Raw genomic sequence first — 20740 nt, 5'->3', positions numbered from 1 at the left:
TTTTTTGATCTCCAATTAAATCTGAATGCTGTATATGTCCATAGACGTAGCATGTCTTTATGTTTTTCTCTATTTCTCGACCATCGACAGCGACAAGATCCGTGCGAGCTGTGTATCCTCGTCCTCAATCTCCTCCTGAGACGCGCTTCGAGGGTACTGTTTGATAATCGCAAGTGGCCTGCTGCTTGGTTGAGGCTGTTGTGGACTTGGCTCGCTCCTCTGTGGGCTCAACGCTGCAGTGGCAGACGATCCAGGGTTGGTCCGTGCTACCATCGACCAGGTCATCTTCTTGACCTGGGGTTCGTTCTGCTTCTGATCGTCACTTGTCGGACCGCTGTTCAATGGTTGTGATGATGGGGACGGAAGAGATGTTGTTCTTGAAGAGGCAATGGGTGCTGAAGCTGACTGGCTGATAGACGGCCGTGCTTCTGCGCTATTGTGTTCTTTGGCGTCCTCTTCTTCCAATTCTCTCAGGATTGACTGCACAATCTGATGATCCTCTTGTCTCTCGAGTTCGTCGCTTCCAATGGTATCCACATCTACAAGGTCGCTGGGTCCCCAATTGATAGGTTTATACTCGTAGCTGTCAGGGATGTGCGCGCCTTTACTGTCCACCGGTGAGTGTTCTTGATGAAAGTGATCTTGGTGAGAACTGCTGGAGGAGGACTCCATATCCAGCATACTCATTGCAATCGCCCTCCGTACCAGTTCTTCCTCTTCCTCCATTTCCTGCTCTGTTACAAAGTCGTCTTGGATGCCTGCTGAATTCGAGCTGACTGCTTCAAAGCTCTGTCTGTTCCATGCAGCAGCAGATTTCGATGGGCCCTCGCCTCCGTTGCGAATTCCAATCTGAGATTGGATCTGCCGCTTCAACGCGAGCTCTTCCTCCATTTCATGTATCTGTTGCATCTCAAGAGCAAGCTGAGCCGCTTCCTGATCGTCATGTTCTTTGGAGAGCATCATCACATACTCGACAACTTCTTCATCTGTCATATCAACCATGTTCAACCCCTCCAAATTGTTGTATCGTCGATGAAGCTGCTCGCGACGATCCTTTGCGTCTTCCTCCAGCTGCTTCAGAGACACGGACTCCTCAAGACTGTGGCGGATGTAGTTCTGAATCCTGTTCTTGGGTCCGCCACTATATTGAACCTGCTTCTTGGCCATGTTCCTGCGGTGCTTTTCTATTGTCCATAAGGCGAAGATAGCATCAGTTAAAGGACATTCATGCATACCGAATGTTTGAAAAAAAGAACACCTGCGTACGCGTAGGAACGGTACCTTTGGCAAGGCCTGCGTCTGGTGAAAAGTCCCAGCTCCTGACCAGCCTGCCGATTGATAGAATGCCGCGGCACTGCATACTGTTCACGGCGAGGCATTTGACCGCAGAGCTGTTCGTATCGTTTATGTCATGGCCGCGAATATACCTAATATGATTGACAAATTCACGGCATTAGCAAAATGCTAGGACATATATACCAATAATGATTTTTCAAATTTTAAAAATACTCACCCAGTGCTGAGGACAGAGATCAGTTTGCCGTTGACAGGATTCCATGCCTTGGCCGATCCATCCGCACTATGGTATCGTTTTTTGACATGACACGGTTAGTCAGTCTAGTTACAGTAAATAAGAAATAAAACGCATCTTCCTGTTTCAATTACCTAAACGTACCTTCCTGAGACGATGATCAGCTTGTCCACAAACAAACTGCTCACTTTCGAATCGTGCGCTTTTAATACGCAGGTTGGTTCCAGCTCCAAAGCATCTTGTCGGGCCTGGCTTGGATGTAGATTCCGGTTCTTGTCCTGACGTTTCATGATATCAGCCAAGTACCACAAGCAGATATTGCCAGACTGATCACCTGTGGCTAAAAGACTAGGCATTCCTTGCCGTACATGAGGGATAGAGGACATAGCTGGGCGCACGCTGTTCGACAAAGAGATCATGGGCTGCTCGTGCTTGAGAGAGTCCCAGTGAACTGCAGTGATGGGCGTAAAGTGCGCAGGACTTTTCAAGGTCGCTAAATGCTCCAGGGTATGCAAGCTGTACAGATGCATGACCCGAGCATCTGCGGCGTGTGTCAGGATCAGCCCAGAGCGGTCCGCCATGAATTCAACTTCCAAGTATTTCACTCCCTTGGGCTCTTCTGGCAGCTTGACGACCTTTGGCATCATAGAAGGAACTGACGTGCTTGGGTCTGTCGATGCTGCAGCAGGCAGGGCAGACATGGTCGTACTGATATTGTCTGACGAGCCTGAGCGGATTGGAGCAGAAACTTCCGAGGTCGATGAAGGTGGTGGCGCCATGATCGCCTTGATATCCGCCTCCCACACATATATTTCGCCGGTGGAGGTTCCTGCAACAATACGAGACCCAGGTTCACAGCAGATATGATCGATCTTTGGCCGATTATGCTGAGTCGCGCTCGTCCCTGTCGTGAATTCGCGGACACATCGCGCCCTAAAGACATCCCATAGCTTGATGACGCCGTCAACACCTCCCGTCAAGAAAAAGCCCAGGTGGTTCGGAACCAGTTTGATACACGTTACCGGTCCGTTATGAAATCCCACGAATGCTTGAAACATCTGCCCTGCCGTACCGTACGCCAATGTTGTTAATGAAACTTCTCCCGTGGTCAAACCCCATACTACTCGGTGTCTATCAACGAGATCACAAAATTCCGAGGCAGGTCAGGATTCAAGGCTTATAGAAGTCTATACATCATGAGGATCATGTTTCTGTACTTACTGATCCATGGCCATGACAGCGACTTCAACGTGGGCAACATGAGCCATTCGCAGAACAGCATCCTTTTGCACCTTGCCAAGTAGCGGATTGCATTTCGCTACCACGCCTTCTGCAAGACCTCCAGCTAAGAACCATCTCTCGTCCGACCTGCGAGCGTCTCCTATCCAGAGCTTTGTAATCTCGCCGATCTTGGGGTCGATCAAGACATTTGATCCGCGACCCTTTTCCCAGCGTCTCAACAATCTCGTCCGCTTGATATATTCACCTCGCCAGCTCTTGGGGTCCAGTCTCTTGAACGGTACTGATGCCCCAAAGAACTTTATGAATGCTTCCTTCCAGCAAGAGTCCGCATTGACAACGTGGTAGAATAGTTGGCAGACTAGCGAGGCGTTGAACTGCATGGATAAAAATTATGTATAAGTAGACATACGGAACTCGTTTGTGAACAGACTCGTGCTTCGGTGCCTGTTGACTTACAAGCTCGTTCGGCTCCAGGTGCGACACAATGTGAGAAAGAAGTTCGATTGGTAGAGCGCAGATAATGTTCACGCTAAGAGTTGGTCAGACCAGTGCAGATCTCGGTCAGCTTGATCATCGTTCGTACTTTTTCCATGTCATTCAGCGGTTGGTGCAGTGCATTAACATCAACCCATAATAAAGTACCCTGTGCCATTGGGCCCCGCTTTGGTTGCAAGCCGCTTTTCCCGCGCAGTCTGGGTCGCCTCCCAAGACGAATCAGAAAATGAATGAACCATCGATGATGCCAAAGCTGGACGATAGGTTCCCAACCGCCTCAGTTTTTCTACCGCCGCAGAATTGGCATCGTCGAGCCCCAACCCTGATGCCAACCCTGGCATATATGCCGATCCTAACCCTGATGCCGATCCTGATCCTGAGGCTGAACTTGATGCTGAGCCTGATCGGTTGGACTGAGCGTTCCATTGCGCCAATGCCAACCGCTGTCTCCGTTCTCTTCGTTTTGTTGACCCTGGTTTCTGAAAGATGTTCTGGTTGTGGAAGCTACCATTCTGTGGGTTGCTGATCGACGTCTGCCGCTCCCACTCGAGCCATGATTCCTCGATACGGCGATTTTGATCATGATAGTATGCATGGTCATCGTGTGGGTCATAATAGTCCTGGTCGCTCAGCTCCACTTCAAGACCATCTTCAAGGGATTCCTCCTGCCCAGTGAGTCCAGATCCCGACAGCGAGCCATGGTCATGGTCATCGCCTTGCGAATGAGAGTCCTGGGAGTGATCTGAATTAGACATTCTTTGCGTGCGAATGGGTTTGGTGTGTTAGGCAAGAGAAGTGTTGACAAATATAATTTTAGAGATATGAAGTTGCTGCGGACTGCGGGTCAACCTTATTTTGACACTCTCGATCTACCATAGCCAACAGCACGATTCTGTAATCTTGAAAAAACGTTTTTATTACCACTGTATTCATTGTTCTAGCCCGGAACCCATGCCAAAATCGTCAATAACAGCGCCTCCAACCCGCTGTGATTGGGCAATCCAAAATAACATCTAGGAATCGCTTAGACGTTTGCGGGCTTGAAGCTGGGAGCCTTGACATCAAGTGTAGATCGACCCGACATTGATCGGACGGGCTGTGGGCGCAGGTCAAAAGCAGGCGCGATCATGGTAGCATCGCGCAGTTGCTTTTGTTCTCTGATGGTGAACACCTTGCCAGGCTCGGGTCCCTTGGGCTGGCGAATGGGGTAGATGACATTGCTGACGGTGTCGGGGTTCAAGCTAGCATATCATATTCAAATAAAAACAGAGGAGTATTATGAGTACCGATGTCTACGCATGCACAAATGAGCAGTTCACAATCAAGAGGCCATCCAGAAGAACTTACATCATCGACTTTCTGTACAGTGAACGAGTTGGCGAAGCTGATCCAGAAGTGACATCCACGAAAGGGCTCTTTGTCTTCAAAACTGGGCTTTCTGATCGCAGGTTACCTCTGCCAGCAAATGACATGGGACGTTGCTGTTGAAATGGAGGAGGGGAAAGACGGGGTTAGATTGCAACCTATCACCATAAGCAGCAATAGTGCCACCGGTTCCCTATCATAAAATACATACCTTGGGAGACCTTGAGGCGGGGGTTTCCATCGCCATGTTAGGTGGAGGGGTCTTCATGATAATGAGCCGACGCAAATTACCCTCGCCCTCGCTAAAGTGGTACAAGGACAGCTTATCGGCAATGAGATGCAGGATCTTTCGCTGACGGGCGCTAAGGTTCTCGGGGAAAATCATGTCGTCCTTGGTGGAGTCGCCTCGGAACATCAACAGGCGATCGTAAAAGGCCAACGTCTCGCCATCATTTAGATCTAACTGATTCAAAGAAGCTATTAAAACGAAGAAAGAAGTCAGTCAGCTGGCCAATGTCCCATGCAGATTATAGAGCAAAGACAGAGATTTGACATACCAGAAGACGAATAGCGCGAATCAGTATCATCGCGGTCGATGCTGCGGCCAGAGTTGTGTCGTTCAAGCATGACGGAGGATCGGTTGCGACGATCGCGCTCGAATTCCCGGTTCTGAAGCTCGAGTTCACGGCGTTCCTGTTCACGTCTCTCTTGATCTAACAAGTGAGCTTCCATAAGTTCCATTTCGCGACGATGAAGCGCCTCTGCTGCCAAGGCGGCAGCTTTTTCCTGCTCGCGCTTCTCCTGCTCAGCCGCGGGCATGACCTTCTTGAACTCGACACGAAGCTTTCGTCCAGAGACATCCAGGCCGTTCACGGCATTGACGACAATTTCAGTTTCTTCCGCAGTACGATAATTGGCAAAGGCCAGACCACGGAACACTCCGTTGTCAAAATGGTAGTTGAAGGCGTAGGGTTTGGGGATGTCGAGGTTGTCGAGAATCGCAAGAAGAGCATCCCGCTTGACAGAGAAAGGTATGTTTTTGATAACGATGGCAGTAGGGATGGTGTCGGCAGGCTCTTCTGTTGCCTGCTGCTGCTGTTGCTGCTGCTGCATCTGGTGAGTATAGGTGCTTTGCTGTATCATGGGTGCCTGCTGGTAGCCGTATATACCCTGCTGCTGCTGTCGAGGATCTTGCTGGAGCATGGGTGATTGGATTGGAGAGGCCTGCGCGGGATTCCAGTTCTGGAACGAAGGGAAGGAATGTGGAGAGTGAGTGACACAAAATCAATAGATGAGCACCCTGCTACACAGCCAACTTAATGCGCACTGTACAGGAGTCTGGATATCACACCAACTGCATGTCATTATCATGTCCACTTACCACATTCGCAAGGGACAGGCGGCTAGACTGACGGCGCACATCCTTGCCGTCAACTCGTACGCTGTTGCGCTGGGAACCAGTGCCAATGGTGGGCTTGCGGGTGATGGGACTCGAGGGAGCTCGCTCGGAACCATACTGTGAGTACGGGCGGTTGATTGGGGAGGGAAGGCCATTATCCTTGAGGGACATGGCGTCAAAGGAGAGGTCGAGTCGCTTGGTGGTCATGACTGTTGCTGAGGATCAGCAATAGAAGAGATATGAGGGGAAGTTGCGCGATGCGGTTGTAGGGATGATTGAGATGATATGAACGTTAAAGCGAAGCGTACAAACAACGGGTGGGAAGTGAACGGTGTGAGAGTGCAAATAAGGCGGAAAGGTAGCCTTCAGTTGCTGATCTCGTCTAAGGGCGGATAAGCAGGTTTATGTACAGGATTGAGAATATATACAGCGCAAAAGAACAGTGCGAAACAAAGCGACAATGCAGGGGTTCTGAAGAGTGGTCTTTTTTTGAGGGTTTTTTTTTTGTAAAGGATGATCAAGGTCAAGATCTTTTTTTAGGGGAAATGGGGGGGTTTTTTTTTCTTCTTTTTGATGTCCTGACTTGATGAAGACAGATGATGACAAATGTACGGTGGTATAAATCGTAAGATGAGAGCGTGGGTGAAAATAAGGACTGAGAGGACGACAAGGGAGAATCAGCAATAAAAGGAACAAGAAATAGAACAAATAACGGCGAAGGGGGCAGTGAGGATGATGGAAGGTGAGGGGATGAGGATGGGGGATGATGGAAGCGGATGAAAGGACAAGGAAAAAAAGAAGAGATGAGAATGGGAAAAGGGGAGCAGAAAAAAAAGAAAAAAAAAACACGTACAAACTGCACTTCTTCAGCCTCCGCTTCTTTCTTGTCACTTCCGCCAATTACTTCCTCGCAGCCGATTCATAGGCATCCCAAAGAGGCAACTCGACAACGGCAATGGATAGTGGATTAGTGGATTGGAAGACTTCAAACACAGACAGGGGCACTCTTTGAAGTCGGACTTATGGAACATAGATTGACCAGACCACGAAACGAACAGAACGAAACCAGGAAGAGAGACAAGTGGGAGAGCGAGAAACGAAGAGGTCTTTGAAGAAGATAGGCACTCAAGAAAAATAGGGACGGACGGCACCATAAAGACGGCACAGCGCCTTTTTGACCAGTTGGTAATGAGGCATAGCAACCTTGTGATCCGAATACTTCGACTCTGCGGAAGATTGGCGGGGGGCAAACTAAGCCTGAACTGGCAAGCACATTACTTCTGCTGCGTATGCCTATATCTCTGAACGGCAATGTCCCTAAGGAGCTGCTTTACCTCCTCTTTCACTCTCTGCGGTGGTATTGGGGCATACTGATCACCTTCATGTCACCTCCAAGTTATTCTGAAACGCGCTCAATCTGGGGTGGGACATTTAAGGTTTACCAGAAAGAACTACTAGCACTGGCACTTTGGTACCGTGATGCGACAATGCTTGCGCATTGAAAGACCTGGCATTAAAGAGCCTCACATTTCATTGCACAGCAACAAGTAGCAAAACCAACTAGAGATCGACTCTTGACATTGGCCTCAGTGTGCAAACAGCGGCTGTGCATTAACCCTGTCTTTATTCGCAATTGACCGAGCCTCACACATAGACTTTAGCACAAGCAAGTGAATAAACGAACATGGCTATTTAATTGGCCATTTGCACTTGCTGTTTAAAGAGTAACCTCACGATACTGTCAAGCTGGACTAGCATGACTTGCAGATGTTGAACTCGGAATGCTCGGTAGGTTTATTATTATCGGGGGTATAGTACACACAATGAAGGATGAGAGAGTAATAACGATGCTAAAGTAATTCACAGATCACTTGTGGTGATGGAAAGAATCCCATATCTCTTGGAGTGGGGTATGCGTTAACGCTTAGGCGTCTTATCGCAGTATTCGGCTAGACTTGGTTGTCTTGATCGAGCAACGCGGCGTTCGACTGGCTTGGTTTAACCCCGCGAGAGCGAGCTTGAGGAACTGTTGGTCGAGTTCATGATCTTCTCAGAACCAGGGTTCAGGGGACCGATCTCGGAGGCACGCGATGCCTTGTTGCGCTTGAACGAGAACAGGCGACCGGAGTGGGAGCGGGAAGCCGAGGAAGGGGCCGAGGTGGATGGGGCCGCATTGTTGCACTTCATGTTCCTGAAGAAGGCCATGGAAGAGACGTTGGTATCCATTTTGTGTGTTTGGCTGTTTGGAAAGTGGGTGGAAAGTGTGTGTGTGTATGCGAAGAACGGTGCTGACAATGGAAAGAAAAGAGAAGTGCGTGAGGAAAAGTGCCTTTTTATACCTTTTTTTTTATCTGTTCTCGAACATGTCAATGCGAGTCAGGTACCGATGCGCATGGACCCTGCTCCGTATCTCTTGATTGCCGATTATTGCCACCCAAGAACCGACCAGATTGACAAGCCCGCAGCCAGATATCTCCAAATAATTCAATTGTAGATCGTTTTTTACAATACTGATCTGGGCAGCAGCAACTAGTCAGCATGGCTATTTCAACGGCCGCATCCGCTGATAACACCCTGGTCTTGGAAGAGGTGGGCCAGGTACTGCCGCGGATTGGCTGGCTGAGAAGAGAGAGAGAGATAACAACAAGCACCGACTCGGCAGTTTTTTTGACGTCCACCTGTAACACCGCTACACGGACTTTGAATCGAGATATCGGAAATTTGACCTGATGTTGGAGTGGGGTCGCAAACAAAAGAGCTGTGGTGGCTATTCAGCACCCTTTTTTTTTCTTCTTGTTGTTTTCTATTATTACTCAAAAATCCTTCTTCACAGCAGGTTTATCTATCGCTGACCCGCGTAGATAGTCTACTGTATGTACGTCCTGTCTCGGAGTTGCTGAGTCTGACCATGCGTCTTGCTGATAAGCGGATGGCCTTTTGAGTACATCTGTCGTCATTCTCTTTTATACACATAAGAAACTGCCACTGACAGTGCTTGTTCTCTATGCTGAGTGTTTGTTTATGAAATATTACCAGTGTTTGCCAGCGCGACAGGAAAGGAAATTTGTGTCACACGCCGAATCCTTTCTGCTGTTTCCGTGTTTGTTTGTTTGTGTATGCGTCTGTTCGTTTGTGTAGCGCGTTAGCGACAAAGAGCGTTGCTTCGAGCGTACATCATTTTCATCTGAACGCCCAGCGCATTCCTAGGTAAAGGCTAGGACTTGAGATGGTCGAAAAAGACACTTCCCTTTCGCTCAGGACTTTGGCAACCGACAGAGTCATTCTGAATACATGCCAATTTCGTTTGAGCTTTGAGCATTTTTTTTTTTTTTTTTTTTTTTGAAGCTGGCGTGTGTAAAAAGCAATACAGACCGCACTTGGATAAAAGAAATCATGAGGCTGTTCATGATTCTCCATGAAGAAAAAGCGCTATTGTCCAACCCTGGGCTATAGCGGCTCTGGTTACAGGTGCTAAGGATCCTACCATCGAAAACATATGACCATAGTCTCTTCGCTAACGCGCCTTTGCTTAGACAATAGGGGCCCTGAAGGTGCACCATAATGATCAGATAAACTGGTCAATGGGTAGTGCGAGAAGGTATACAAAAGTAACAAGGCAACAGGGCGAAACATGCTGTTACAATAAAATATACATTCAAGGCCCTCCTCCTCTGACCCTGGGGCTCTGGTAACAGAGTTGTTACCGGGAATATTTTACTGCTTTTAAATTCTCAATCATGATGAGGCGCAATAAAAATAGGGAGCTCATGGGTTTCTAATCGTGGATGGGGGGGAATGTTCTTTACATACAAGGGATGACATCTGGCGCAAAGAGTAAAAGACTCATGGTCTGCTACCAATACTGTTAACTCTCTCGGCCTAGCGCCATCTTATGCGACGATGACCAGGCCAGATGACAAGTACAGGCAGTAAAAATCTCGGCTGTACAAGTACAAAAAAAATGCCGCCGCCCTCTTAGCCCTTTTCCATATCCGAGTTTATTTTTGCCACAAAAGGGACAAGGCTTGGGATAACGCCCCTGCTGTAAGGAGGATTATCGGCAGGGATAAGGAAAAGAAAAGCAAGGAGATGCGACACTCGGCACAGCTGATGTTGTTGCCATTCCCTCCTGGCGTGTATCCCTCGCCGGTTCTTATTTCGTGCTCTCCTGATTTGGTCCCCCTCCACGAGCGTATAGTATGGTTTAGAGACACCGTCTCTGGAGAAAACGCCGCTGGGATGGGTCCAGGATGTCAGCAGTACCCAGCATTGACAGGCATACATGGTGGATACATTTGTTATATAGATGTCAGTTCTATGGTCCCCATGCATTGCAGCTCCTATTTACAAACATCAATGGAGTAAAGAGCTGGGTGTGTTTTCTTGGAATGGGCTGCTTCTTCTTTTTTCCTTTGTGGTACTTCCTGACCTTTTACACCATAGCACCACCACATGTACCATTTCCCGTAGTATAAAAGCCCATTCAGTGGGCGCCCCAAGTCATATCGTACCATACTTATTTAAAGTCCACATCCCCGCCTTTCTCTCCTCTCACTCTCAAGTTCTACTACTTCTGCTTTCTTTTCAACTCTTCCCCCACCATCGCCCCTTTGACCTTTCACAATCAAACCGTGCAATCCTCCTTCGATCCAATCTTCCGTGTTCTCCAACCAACTATCAGACAAGCCATGGTTCAAGCACACTCAAGCACGTTCTTGCTATCATCCTTCCTCCTGGCCTTGATCGCTCTATCCCAGGATCCCGCTCTTATCCACGTCAACGCCGCACCCATCTCTAGGCTCCTATCCATCATACCCCCATACTCCTCCTCCCCAGCATCAATACCTTTGCCACAACCCTTGAACGCACAGCCCTTGCGTCACACTTCGCCGTTTGCACAGCCATCACACGGGAGAGCCCGGATTCGTCGAGTGCCAACCCAGAGACTTGTTGCGCATCAACGAAGAGCTCTTCCTGTTGAGTCTCCAGATCAGACAGGCGGTGATCCAGATAAGACATCGTACATTCTTCACCAGTCACCACAGCAATCACAGCCGCAGCAGCAGCAGTATCCACAACAGCAGCAGCAGGAGTCATCATCTCCGATTCATACCAGAGCAGTGCTTCCAGAGCAATGGTCCGATCGTACACTTGAAGGCCACGCCGTCTTGGACGATGACGATGATGATGCTGGAAACGAGCTACTTGACACAGAGGCCGATAACATGTTTAGACCCGACGCTGACGAGGAGGTCGATGGCACCATCGAGGGCGAGCTTCTCGAAGAAGATGAAGAAGAAGACGACGGGGCCATGGACGAGGGGCCGGAGACAGCCGAAGCCTAGACGGGCGATGGGTCCAGAAATCGTCTCTGGTTTGCACGCATGGGCTCGCAAGGGGGAGGCCTTGGGAAGATCGGGCGTTGCACAAAGCCAATGACGAAGATCGTGGCGAGTCTAGTAGTGCACAGTCAAGGATGACCGATACTTGACGTTGTTCGCGCGCGCTTTCAAATCGCTTAGCGCACGAGTATGGTTTAGTTCCGCGTACTTTTTTTTTATATATCTCTGCGGGACGTTTTTTCATTGCGTCTCAGCTGAAAAGATGGGCGGTCGGCTTGGGGGGCGGGGGACGGGCGAATTCTCCATTCCATTCTCTCTGTACATACATAGCCAGATACATGCACACTTGTACATAGCACCTTGTAACATATTCCCAGAATCCCAGAACATTAGAATAAAACTAGCGACGCGCTTAGCTTCAAACATATGTGTAACTAACGGCATAGTCTACTTGAAGCAGGGATATAGAAACCATAGGCTTGTTCTTTGTCTGGAAAAGGTGTACAGCAGGGCTTGGTTGGTCTCTTTGGGGGCAGAAAAATGACATAACCAAATTTTGTGCCGCGATGGGACGAAAAGGTCGCGTGCGCCCAAAGGGCAGCGATTTTTTTTTTTTTTTTTCCCTGGTTGCAACGCTCCCATGCATGCTAGCCAGTGCTAGTCTAACGCATCATTACAGATTCCTGCAAGATATTTTGTGCCGTTTTTTTTTTTTATTCCTTTTCTAAAAAAAAAAGAAAAGTCTATTGACTCCTGCAATAATATCCCTTCAGTGCGCTGTTTATCCTGTCCGCAATTGCTTTGCACTATGCCCGCCCCTTTACATACCGCTAAAAGAGATAGGAAGAAGAGAACAAAAGACCATTGATTAATATAGTAGCACACTAGACAACATAAGCGATACATTCATCTGAAAATAAGCGCGCTCGTAAAAAAAACAAAAACAAAAAAAACAAGACGATCTCCACAATCAAAGTCGCAACTGCAAGGCTGCAAGGTTGAGGAGAGAGAGGAGAGAACGACGGACGTACCGAATTTTCATCAACTTGATCAATTCAATCTTCTTCCTGACCATGGCTCCAAACAACTTCTTGTTCCGTTCCTGCTTCTCGCGTCTCATCCGCACATGACCTGTCTCATAAGTCCTCCTCAGACGCAATTCCCGCTTCACGTTCGACTGGTTCAGGGCCGTACGCAACCGTCTGTATGTCTGATCGATCATCGCCGGGGAGTTCACTTTGAACGAACGTCCCTCCGTCGCATGGTTCGTGTCCAGATGAATCGGGTTCGATGTCGTGTTCGCCTTTGGAGCCCCCAGGCCAAAGAAAGAGGTCCCTGAGCGTGCAGCACCAGTCGTTCCGGCGCTGCTGCGAGAGCTGTTCAGCAACTTGCTGGTTTTGCCTGTGTTGATGTTGTCGCCGCTGTTGCTGCTGTTCGAACGAATCGTGGCAAAGATGTCCGAAAGTTCAGTGTCGCCACTAGTCTTGTTGCTGCTGCTATTGTTGTTGTTCCAGAAAGATGAGCTATGGAATGAGGCTACGGTCGCAGCGGCATGAACCCGGGTTTGTGTGGCGAGAACCTGGCGTTGAGCCAGCGCGGCTGCAACGGTGCTTCCTTTTGAGAGTGCGCGGAACATTATATATCCTGTCTGAACAAGGTGCTTCCTTGGGGTCAAAGGTTCGCGAATGAGCAATCGAGGCAGAAGGACGGAGTGATCTCTTGCCCCTGTCCTGCTATGCCCGTTCCCAGAGGGTGAAGAATACGTGGCTTGCTGTTTACAGCGGAGTAATCTTGACTGCTCATCCAGCTCACCTTGAATCCAGAGCAAACCTTGATCCAAAGCACCTCAAGCACCTCCCAACTTCTTCCGAAGCAACTCATCTCATCGATTGCGATATGTTTTTCTGAATGTCTATTTATTATGGCATGTGAGAGATAATTACAGCGAGATTCTATTCTTTTATCTGTCTAGAGAACAAAGTCTAAAAGGATGAAAAAGATAACCAGAAAAGCGACATTATATGGCAGGGATGGGTGTGAGAGAAAGACTGACTGATGTTACATGTGTTGAAAGGAATGGCAATATAAGAAACAAAAGAAAAAGATGCAAGACTGCTACCACGAGCGCTTAGTTCTTCTTGGGCTCCTCGTTCTCGACGGTGGTGTCCTGGGACGAAGACGAAGCGGACTTGGCAGCGTTCTGCTTGTAAACCATCTCGAACAGCTTGAGCGATCCCTGCTGAAGGTCAGTGTACTCCTTCTTGATCTCCTCGGCCTCGACAACCTCGCCCTTGGCAAGAACATCACGCAGCTTGACGATCTGGTCCTTGATCTTCTGGGCCTCGGTCGAGTCCAACTGATCCTTGAAGTCGTTCATGTGTTTCTCAGTCTCAGTGATGATAGACTCGGCCTGGTTGGTGGCCTCGATCTGCTCCTTCTTCTTGCGGTCAGAGTCGGCAAAGAGCTCGGAATCCTTGATCATCTTCTCAATCTCATCCGAAGACAAGCCCGAGGAGGCAACAATCGACATCGACTGGTCGCGGCCAGTGGCCTTGTCCTTGGCTCCGACGTTGACAATACCATCGGCATCGATGTCGAAGGAGACCTCAACCTGGGGAACACCCTTGGGGGCGGGGGCAATGCCGTGCAAGTTGAAGTCGCCCAACAACTTGTTATCACGGACCAACTCACGCTCACCCTGGAAGACACGAACCTGGACCTGGGTCTGGCCATCGGCAGCAGTCGAGAAGACCTGAGACTTCTTAGTGGGGATGGTGGTGTTGCGGTTGATCAAGCGGGTGAAGACACCTCCGAGGGTCTCGATTCCGAGGGAAAGAGGGGTGACATCCAACAAGAGAATATCGGTGACGGAGCCGGCCAAGACACCTCCCTGGATGGCGGCACCGATAGCGACGGCCTCATCGGGGTTGACGGACTTGCCGGGCTCACGGCCAAAGACCTGCTTGACAGTCTCGATGACCTTGGGAACACGAGACATGCCTCCGACGAGTACGACCTCGTTAATCTCGTTCAACTGGACGCCAGCATCCTTGATGGCCTTCTGGCAGGGCTCGATGGTACGATTAATGAGGTCCTTGGCGAGGGCCTCGAACTTGGTACGGGTCATCTTGATGTTGATGTGCTTGGGGCCAGTGCTGTCGGCAGTAATGTAGGGAAGGTTGATATCGGTCTGGAGGGTTGAAGACAACTCGATCTTGGCCTTCTCGACACCCTCACGAATGCGCTGAATGGCCATGCGGTCGTTCGAAAGATCCAAGCCCTGCTCCTTCTTGAACTCCTCGACGACGTGCTTGACGAGCATAGCATCAAAATCCTCACCACCAAGAGCAGTGTCTCCGTTGGTCGACTTGACCTCAAAGACACCGTTCTGGATCTCCAAAATGGAAATGTCGAACGTACCACCACCCAGATCGTAGACAGCGACAACACGGTCACCGGCCTTGTCCAAACCGTAGGCAAGGGCAGCAGCGGTGGGCTCGTTGATGACACGGAGAACGTCCAAACCAGCAATCTTTCCGGCATCTTTGGTGGCCTGACGCTGGGCATCGTTGAAGTAGGCGGGGACGGTGACGACGGCGTGACCGACCTTCTTTCCGAGATAGCCCTCAGCCGTTTCCTTCATCTTTCCGAGAACGAAGGCACCGATCTGGGAGGGAGAGTACTGCTTGTCGCGGGCTTCGACCCAGGCATCTCCGTTCTGGTGCTTGACGATCTTGTAGGAGACGGTCTTGATATCGTGCTGGACAGCCTTGTCAGAGTACAGACGACCGATCAGACGCTTGGTGGCATAGAGGGTGTTCTCGGGGTTGACAACGGCCTGACGCTTGGCAGCCTGACCGACGACGAGCTCGCCCTCCTTGGTGAAGGCAACGGTCGAGGGGGTGGTGCGGGCACCCTCGGCGTTCTCAATGACGCGGGGAATCTTTCCTTCCATGATACCGACGCAAGAGTTGGTGGTTCCGAGATCGATACCGATAACGGGTCCATTGATGGCACTGTACGAACGGGCAGCAACCTATCATTCATTCAAAGCAACAAGGTAAAAACAATCGTGCGTGTTAGTTTGCTGTTCAGACTTTCGTTTTTTTTTTTTTTTGGACGGTTGATCTCCTGAGTTCCTGAATCAGATCTCGTTCCTGAGACATAAATAAAATACTGCACACTGATCAGGGGTGGCAAAGCAGAACAAGGGTGGTGAACGAAAGACAAAGCTTACTTACCCTCTTAGCATGGATGTTGGCCGCGGAGCGGGACAGGCGAGCGAGATTCAACATGGTTGCGGTATGAGGAGGTGAGGGAAGGAAGGAGGGGGAATCAAGTTGGGGGAAGGGGATGGACGTACCCGAAAGGCCGTTAAATATGAGTCCTTCTGAGCTGGGGGAAACAAGATTGTTGATGATGCGCAGCAAGCCACCCACTCCATAAAAGGCAATTGAAGCGAAAAGAACCCCATGGAAGTGCGGAGACAATGATGCGTTTTCTGCCGCTTTCTTTTTTTTCTCCGCTTCAACCAGTCACTGGCAACGATTGGTGGCAAATCCCGGAAGATCCCAACGCTACGGCTCAGTCGCTTCGAGCTGGTCAACAGGGGGCCAACAGAGGTCAACAAGCCAATGAAATACGAGTGGGGCCCGATTGGTGTTCGCTTTATTTTACCCAGCTGCGTTGCAGGAGGATCAGGCTCACTCGGGTGATGATCCTCGCGAATTCCTGCTGGGCGAAGGGCTGCCTGCAGATAGACGCCCACTCCGCTGCGGATGATCGTTTTCTGGCCCCTCCTGGCCCTGATCCGTCCCGAGCCCTGCACTGACAGACAGCAACTCTTCTAATTTCGCCCTTTCGAATCCAACCTGTCGTTGACTGTACTGCTGTAGAGCGCGCAAGAGATCCTCCTGACTTTGATGTTTATATCCTTCCAGATCTTTCGTCAGGGCTGTCGAGACTTGCTCCATCCTCTTTTTCATATTGCCCTCGAACAGTACCGCCTTGTATGAGGTTTCACGCCATCGAGGATGTAAATCAAGAGCAGTCCAAAGGTTTAAGAGGCAAGAAAGGCGGGTAATCGGTTAATGACAACGGAGTAATCGGGGTTTCCACGTTCCTGTAAGGTTTGCGTTGCACGGAGTACAAAATTGAGATGAACACTTACATCCTCTAGGTCGTCAATGCTGTCCGTCACCTTCTCGGGGTTGATGTTTGTCGACGATCTCAGCCTCTCCATGATTTTACGCTTACTCTCTGTGCTCTTGATCGCTGCATCGTACTCGCCCAGGACAGACAACCGATAGTGCAGTGCACCAGAAAGTGTCTGCACATGCTGTAATTTATACTCTAAAAAGCTTCCCAGCACTGTGGCATCACCTCCGACCTATGCAAGCGGACAAAAGGATGGTGAGTTAGCATTCGAATGTGTCAATTGAGAATTGACAGAGCTGGTGTGCTTACCTGTGCTTTACTGGCTTTTGCCATACCATCCAGTGGTTTTGCTAGCAGTTTGAATGTTCTGTGATCATCCGTGTTAGCATCCACTATTCCTATCACTCATCTACCCTTGCTTGTTCTGCAGGCCGGCATCTGTTTACCTTGCCAACTCCTGTGAACTCTCAGTAGTCGCCGATGCATTACTCAGCGTTGCCAGCTCAGATTCCTTTGAACTAAGATCTGCAAGATAGATGTTCCAGACTCAGTACCTAATTGTGATATATCCCGCGGAGAGGCATGACATTTGGCGGCAAAGACACTCACCTCTCCTGGCTTTGATCTCCCTGTCCAGACATTTGATTACGGTCTGCAGTTTGGTCTCGACCTTAGATGCAACGGCCCTCTCCTCTTCGAATTCGTCGTCAGTATCGCCCATTGATAAACTGGCCCCTCCTCCAGAGCTGAATCTCTTCACGCCGATGTTGAGTAATTTGCCCAAAATCTTTTTGGGCTTGGCTGGCGGAAGAAACTGTAGATCCCGCGGGCAAATAAAAGAAATTCTCGAAAGCATGAGCACAATAAAATAAAACGCAAAAACACCAGCAACAACTCATCCAATTGAACAGCTCTGGTTCTGGACTTACGCCGAACTCAGACTCAATAAACATCTGCAGCTCATAATCCTGTGAGAGAACCGGATGGCGACTTATCCTCTCCACGAAAAGGCGCATTGATTGAATGTCCGACGCACTCACAAACGATCGTTCTGGGGGCAGCACAGGAACAATGACCTCTGGATGCTCTGCGACAAGATGTTCCCTCAGCCTGACAAATTCGAGATAGGAGCGCGTAACATTACGATACGACTGGCGTTTGTATCGAGGCATGTTCGTCTACAAAATTATTCATAGAGAGCGTCAATAGCCTGCCGAATGTTTGATAACATTTGTTTTACATATTTCGCGCGCTATTCTTTACTTGAACAGAAAGCGTAAAGAGGCCATCTCTGCCTCTTCGATCCGTGTCCGGGATGGTGATATGGAGGTATTGAGGTGCCTTGACGCGTTGCTGCTCATACGAAGACTCACGCCGGCTAGTTCTTGGCGGCGATGAGACTGTTTTTGGACTGCTGACGGTCTTTGCAGGAGGCACTGGAGAGTGAATTGTGCTGTTGGGTACGCTGCTGCTGCTACCGCTGGCTGAGGTACTGACGCGGGGGTTCGGCGGGAAGGAAGCGATTGTCGAACGGTGGTTCAGGTTGCTATTACTTCTGTCAAAGAAGCCGTTTTCGTGCCTGTATGGCTCATGACCGCCGTTGATACTGTCACTGCTGAGAGGATCAGAGAAGGGGTGCGATAGGGGTGAAGAAGGGGAGGAGGACGAAGAGATGTCGGAGAAGCGATTAGGTTTAGTCCCTATCGACGTCGTTTTTGAAGGGGCTGGTGATGAGGCCCTTTGATGGACGGATGCAGACGGTGTAGGACGATTCTGCGCAAGCGATTTCTTTATAGTCGGCGACGACAAGGGATCAGAAGTGCTCTGGGTGATTTTGGTTGTCCTGGTGTTCACGGATGGAATGGGCCGTTCGTTCGCAGCTGTCACTGGTACTGGAACTGGTGCAAGCAGGGGATCGTGTCCCGATGCAGTCTTAGAGGAGGCATATGCGGCCGACGTGAGGGGATCGCTGAAGTCCTGTGCCATGTTGTGGGAGGGGGATGTCTTCCGTTGATGCAGTAACGCAAGGTGTGGGTGACTTTCGCACGGTAAAAGGACGAAAAAAGAATGGTCCAGGGGTAAATGAATATCATTGACCCCTTAAATCCGAACAGCCCTTTTGATCTCATGGAGCCATTCTGCAAGCATTCTGACCCACAAGGGCATAAAGTGTGAGCGTCAAAGCAATGGATACAAAAAAAGATATGTTTATATGTTTAATGATGATAATGATTGCAAGAATGATGATATGAGGTGGTGTAACAAAGGCATGGATGGATGGAAAGGTAATACACGGTCGAAGGGCAAAATGAATATTAAACACGGCTACTTATAAACATCCAGCAGCAACTGAGCAGGGTCATTCAGCCTCAATCCCTGGAGAAGAAGCGGTCTGAAAAGTCTCTACTGTCCTTGTTAGTCCGACGATCGGTGCGATCGTTCTTCATATAACTTGATTGACGGCTGTTGTCTCGTCCATAGCTGCTGCGGCCAACATCCTTGCCACGTTTCTCATCACGGTCCCCGAATCGCGAAGGCGAGCGGTCACGGCTGAAGCTGTCGCGACGTCCGCCGCCAAAGTTTCCGCGTCCAAATCCACCGCGAGATGGACCAGCCCTGGAGCTGAATCCCAATTTGGAAAGGAAGGATTCGCTCAGATGGGGTGGCTCGTCCGCACCGAGGTTCAGGATGTACTGCTTGGCAGAATCCAGGATGTCACGCTTAGGACAAGTAAGAACATCCAGGCGCCCAGTGTCTATGATGATAAGATAACAAGGGTGATCGTCAGTATCAATGGAGCATATGCTTTTCAAATATCGAACACACCCTAAAACAGCAATCAATTTCTGGACTTACAGTATCCAAGGTATGCGGTGAAGGCGTCGTGAATCATCTCGGGGTCTTGCGCTTCCTTGGCGGCCTTCAATTTCGCCAACAATCCCTCGTCCTCCATAATCTCATTGATTCCCTTGGAGGTCTCATTAAGAGTCAGAGGCAGGTCTGCCATTACATCCAAGAACGACTTCTCAACAGGTGTGATCATCAAAATACCCTCTCCTGTCTTTCCAGCGCGTCCTGTACGACCGACACGGTGAATGTACTGCTCCTTGGAGGATGGGATACCGACCTGGATAACAAGCGACACATCGGGATAATCAACGCCGCGAGCCGAAACATCTGATGTAAACATAATGGATCCTTTGCTCTTTCTGAAGCGGTCAGAAGTCCTGGTGCGCTGCTCCTGCGACTTTTTGGAGTGCAGTGAGAAGAGGCGGTAGCTGGTCAACTCTTCAAAGAGCGAGGCGTAGAGCTGAGTTCCGCGGGTTGTTGGCAAGAAAACCATGACTTTGCCGTGGGGATTCGACTTCTTATGATCCTCAATAATGCGGGCCAAAAGTGGCAACTGCTGTTCATAGGTTGTGACGCAGTAGGACTGGTTGACCTGCAGGTTAGTGTTGGCTTCGTTGGGATCAACGGTGTCGATAAAAGTAAAGTCGGGCTTAAGAGAAGTTCTGGCAATAGATTTGATCTGGCGAGACACTGTGGCGGAGAAGAGCAATGTCTGGCGATCCTTAGGGATTGCTCCAACAATACTCTCAATGCTGTCCTTGAATCCCATATCCAACAACTGATCGGCCTCGTCAAGGATCAACTAGTGGTTTGAAGTAGCAGATATAACACTTGTTAGAACATAGAACATAAGCTGGCCTTAAAGTCAAAAAATATACCAGGGTTATCCTTACAGTTTTGACACCCTCCAACTGAGAGCGGAACTCGGAGACGGATTCAATCAAATCGTTCAGACGGCCAGGGGTTCCGACGACAATGTCCACACGCTTAGTGTTCAATTGGCGAATCTGCTTGCCCTTATTCTCACCGCCGACAAGGCAATGTACGTTGAACCTATGAGGAGTGACGAGCTTCCTGGCCTCCTCTGCAATCTGCTGTGCCAACTCGCGAGTGGGAGAGACAATCAGGCAGGTTGCCATGTCTCCTCGCTTCAGGAGCTTGCTATCGGTCTTCGCCACCACAGTCTCAAGCGCGGGGATCAAGAAGGCCAAAGTCTTTCCAGTTCCGGTCTTGGCCTTGACAAACATGTCAGAATCGGTGGGAAGCATCGAAAGAACCTCAGACTGGACCTTGGACATGCTCTCGTACTTGAAGATGGTCTTGATGGCTTTGGCAGTGTTAGGGTGCATTGATGTGATT

At 49.6% G+C, this 20740-nt stretch overlaps 9 protein-coding genes across 9 annotated transcripts; 1 reads left to right on the top strand and 8 right to left on the bottom strand.

Annotated features, from left to right (window-relative positions):
* Positions 1-69: 69 nt before the first annotated feature.
* BC939DRAFT_477195 (WD40-repeat-containing domain protein) lies at positions 70-3153 on the bottom strand (the record flags this gene model as incomplete). Its single annotated transcript, XM_051558651.1, has 5 exons — positions 70-1184; positions 1282-1427; positions 1514-1579; positions 1676-2662; positions 2753-3153. The coding sequence occupies 5 exons, from the start codon at positions 3151-3153 to the stop codon at positions 70-72; spliced, it is 2715 nt and encodes a 904-aa protein (XP_051412081.1).
* BC939DRAFT_162552 (uncharacterized protein) lies at positions 3057-4098 on the bottom strand. The gene is made up of 2 exons (XM_051550305.1): positions 3230-4098; positions 3057-3147 (listed from the first exon to the last, which is right to left on the bottom strand). The coding sequence occupies exon 1, from the start codon at positions 4021-4023 to the stop codon at positions 3397-3399; it is 627 nt and encodes a 208-aa protein (XP_051412080.1). The 5' UTR covers positions 4024-4098; the 3' UTR covers positions 3057-3147; positions 3230-3396.
* Positions 4099-4292: 194 nt separating this feature from the next.
* BC939DRAFT_477194 (uncharacterized protein) lies at positions 4293-6239 on the bottom strand (the record flags this gene model as incomplete). Its single annotated transcript, XM_051558650.1, has 5 exons — positions 4293-4509; positions 4616-4749; positions 4845-5110; positions 5191-5875; positions 6015-6239. 5 exons carry the CDS (start codon positions 6237-6239, stop codon positions 4293-4295), a joined length of 1527 nt encoding a protein of 508 aa, XP_051412079.1.
* A 1636-nt stretch (positions 6240-7875) lies between these two features.
* BC939DRAFT_162492 (uncharacterized protein) lies at positions 7876-9702 on the bottom strand. The gene is made up of 2 exons (XM_051550304.1): positions 9517-9702; positions 7876-8320 (listed from the first exon to the last, which is right to left on the bottom strand). Exons 1-2 carry the CDS (start codon positions 9663-9665, stop codon positions 8083-8085), a joined length of 387 nt encoding a protein of 128 aa, XP_051412078.1. The 5' UTR covers positions 9666-9702; the 3' UTR covers positions 7876-8082.
* Positions 9703-10450: 748 nt separating this feature from the next.
* BC939DRAFT_451610 (uncharacterized protein) lies at positions 10451-11801 on the top strand. Its single transcript, XM_051555699.1, has one exon. It carries the CDS (start codon positions 10721-10723, stop codon positions 11375-11377), a length of 657 nt encoding a protein of 218 aa, XP_051412077.1. The 5' UTR covers positions 10451-10720; the 3' UTR covers positions 11378-11801.
* A 256-nt stretch (positions 11802-12057) lies between these two features.
* BC939DRAFT_528971 (uncharacterized protein) lies at positions 12058-13148 on the bottom strand. The gene is made up of 2 exons (XM_051561481.1): positions 12406-13148; positions 12058-12204 (listed from the first exon to the last, which is right to left on the bottom strand). The coding sequence occupies exons 1-2, from the start codon at positions 13008-13010 to the stop codon at positions 12195-12197; spliced, it is 615 nt and encodes a 204-aa protein (XP_051412076.1). The 5' UTR covers positions 13011-13148; the 3' UTR covers positions 12058-12194.
* Position 13149: 1 nt separating this feature from the next.
* Positions 13150-14970, bottom strand: BC939DRAFT_451608 (heat shock protein 70 family). Its single transcript, XM_051555698.1, has one exon. It carries the CDS (start codon positions 14694-14696, stop codon positions 13503-13505), a length of 1194 nt encoding a protein of 397 aa, XP_051412075.1. The 5' UTR covers positions 14697-14970; the 3' UTR covers positions 13150-13502.
* A 1107-nt stretch (positions 14971-16077) lies between these two features.
* On the bottom strand, positions 16078-18517 carry BC939DRAFT_503219 (uncharacterized protein; the record flags this gene model as incomplete). The annotated part of the gene is made up of 7 exons (XM_051560377.1): positions 16078-16380; positions 16545-16763; positions 16841-16898; positions 16978-17056; positions 17141-17345; positions 17461-17709; positions 17795-18517. The coding sequence occupies 7 exons, from the start codon at positions 18515-18517 to the stop codon at positions 16078-16080; spliced, it is 1836 nt and encodes a 611-aa protein (XP_051412074.1).
* Positions 18518-18900: 383 nt separating this feature from the next.
* On the bottom strand, positions 18901-20649 carry BC939DRAFT_397312 (P-loop containing nucleoside triphosphate hydrolase protein; the record flags this gene model as incomplete). Its single annotated transcript, XM_051552349.1, has 3 exons — positions 18901-19286; positions 19388-20183; positions 20275-20649. The coding sequence occupies 3 exons, from the start codon at positions 20647-20649 to the stop codon at positions 18901-18903; spliced, it is 1557 nt and encodes a 518-aa protein (XP_051412073.1).
* Between the last annotated feature and the right edge of the window lie 91 nt (positions 20650-20740).

Source organism: Gamsiella multidivaricata (genome assembly GCF_025024155.1).
Source record: "Gamsiella multidivaricata strain RSA 2152 chromosome Unknown BC939scaffold_33, whole genome shotgun sequence".
Taxonomy (NCBI): Eukaryota; Fungi; Mortierellomycota; class Mortierellomycetes; order Mortierellales; family Mortierellaceae; genus Gamsiella; species Gamsiella multidivaricata.
Note: the sequence above shows the minus strand (reverse complement) of the source record. Positions and strands in the feature narration are given on the sequence as shown.

Excerpts from the sequence above, each read along its gene's own strand:
- BC939DRAFT_162552 (XM_051550305.1), bottom strand. The coding sequence starts at position 4,023 with ATGTCTAATTCAGATCACTCCCAGGACTCTCATTCGCAAGGCGATGAC.
- BC939DRAFT_528971 (XM_051561481.1), bottom strand. The coding sequence starts at position 13,010 with ATGTTCCGCGCACTCTCAAAAGGAAGCACCGTTGCAGCCGCGCTGGCT.
- BC939DRAFT_451608 (XM_051555698.1), bottom strand. The coding sequence starts at position 14,696 with ATGCTCGTCAAGCACGTCGTCGAGGAGTTCAAGAAGGAGCAGGGCTTG.
- BC939DRAFT_162492 (XM_051550304.1), bottom strand. The coding sequence starts at position 9,665 with ATGTTTCGCCCTGTTGCCTTGTTACTTTTGTATACCTTCTCGCACTAC. Across the intron at positions 8,321-9,516 it reads ATGGTCATATGTTTTCGATG|CACCGTTCTTCGCATACACA; the intron begins GTAGGATCCTTA and ends TTCCATTGTCAG.
- BC939DRAFT_451610 (XM_051555699.1), top strand. The coding sequence starts at position 10,721 with ATGGTTCAAGCACACTCAAGCACGTTCTTGCTATCATCCTTCCTCCTG.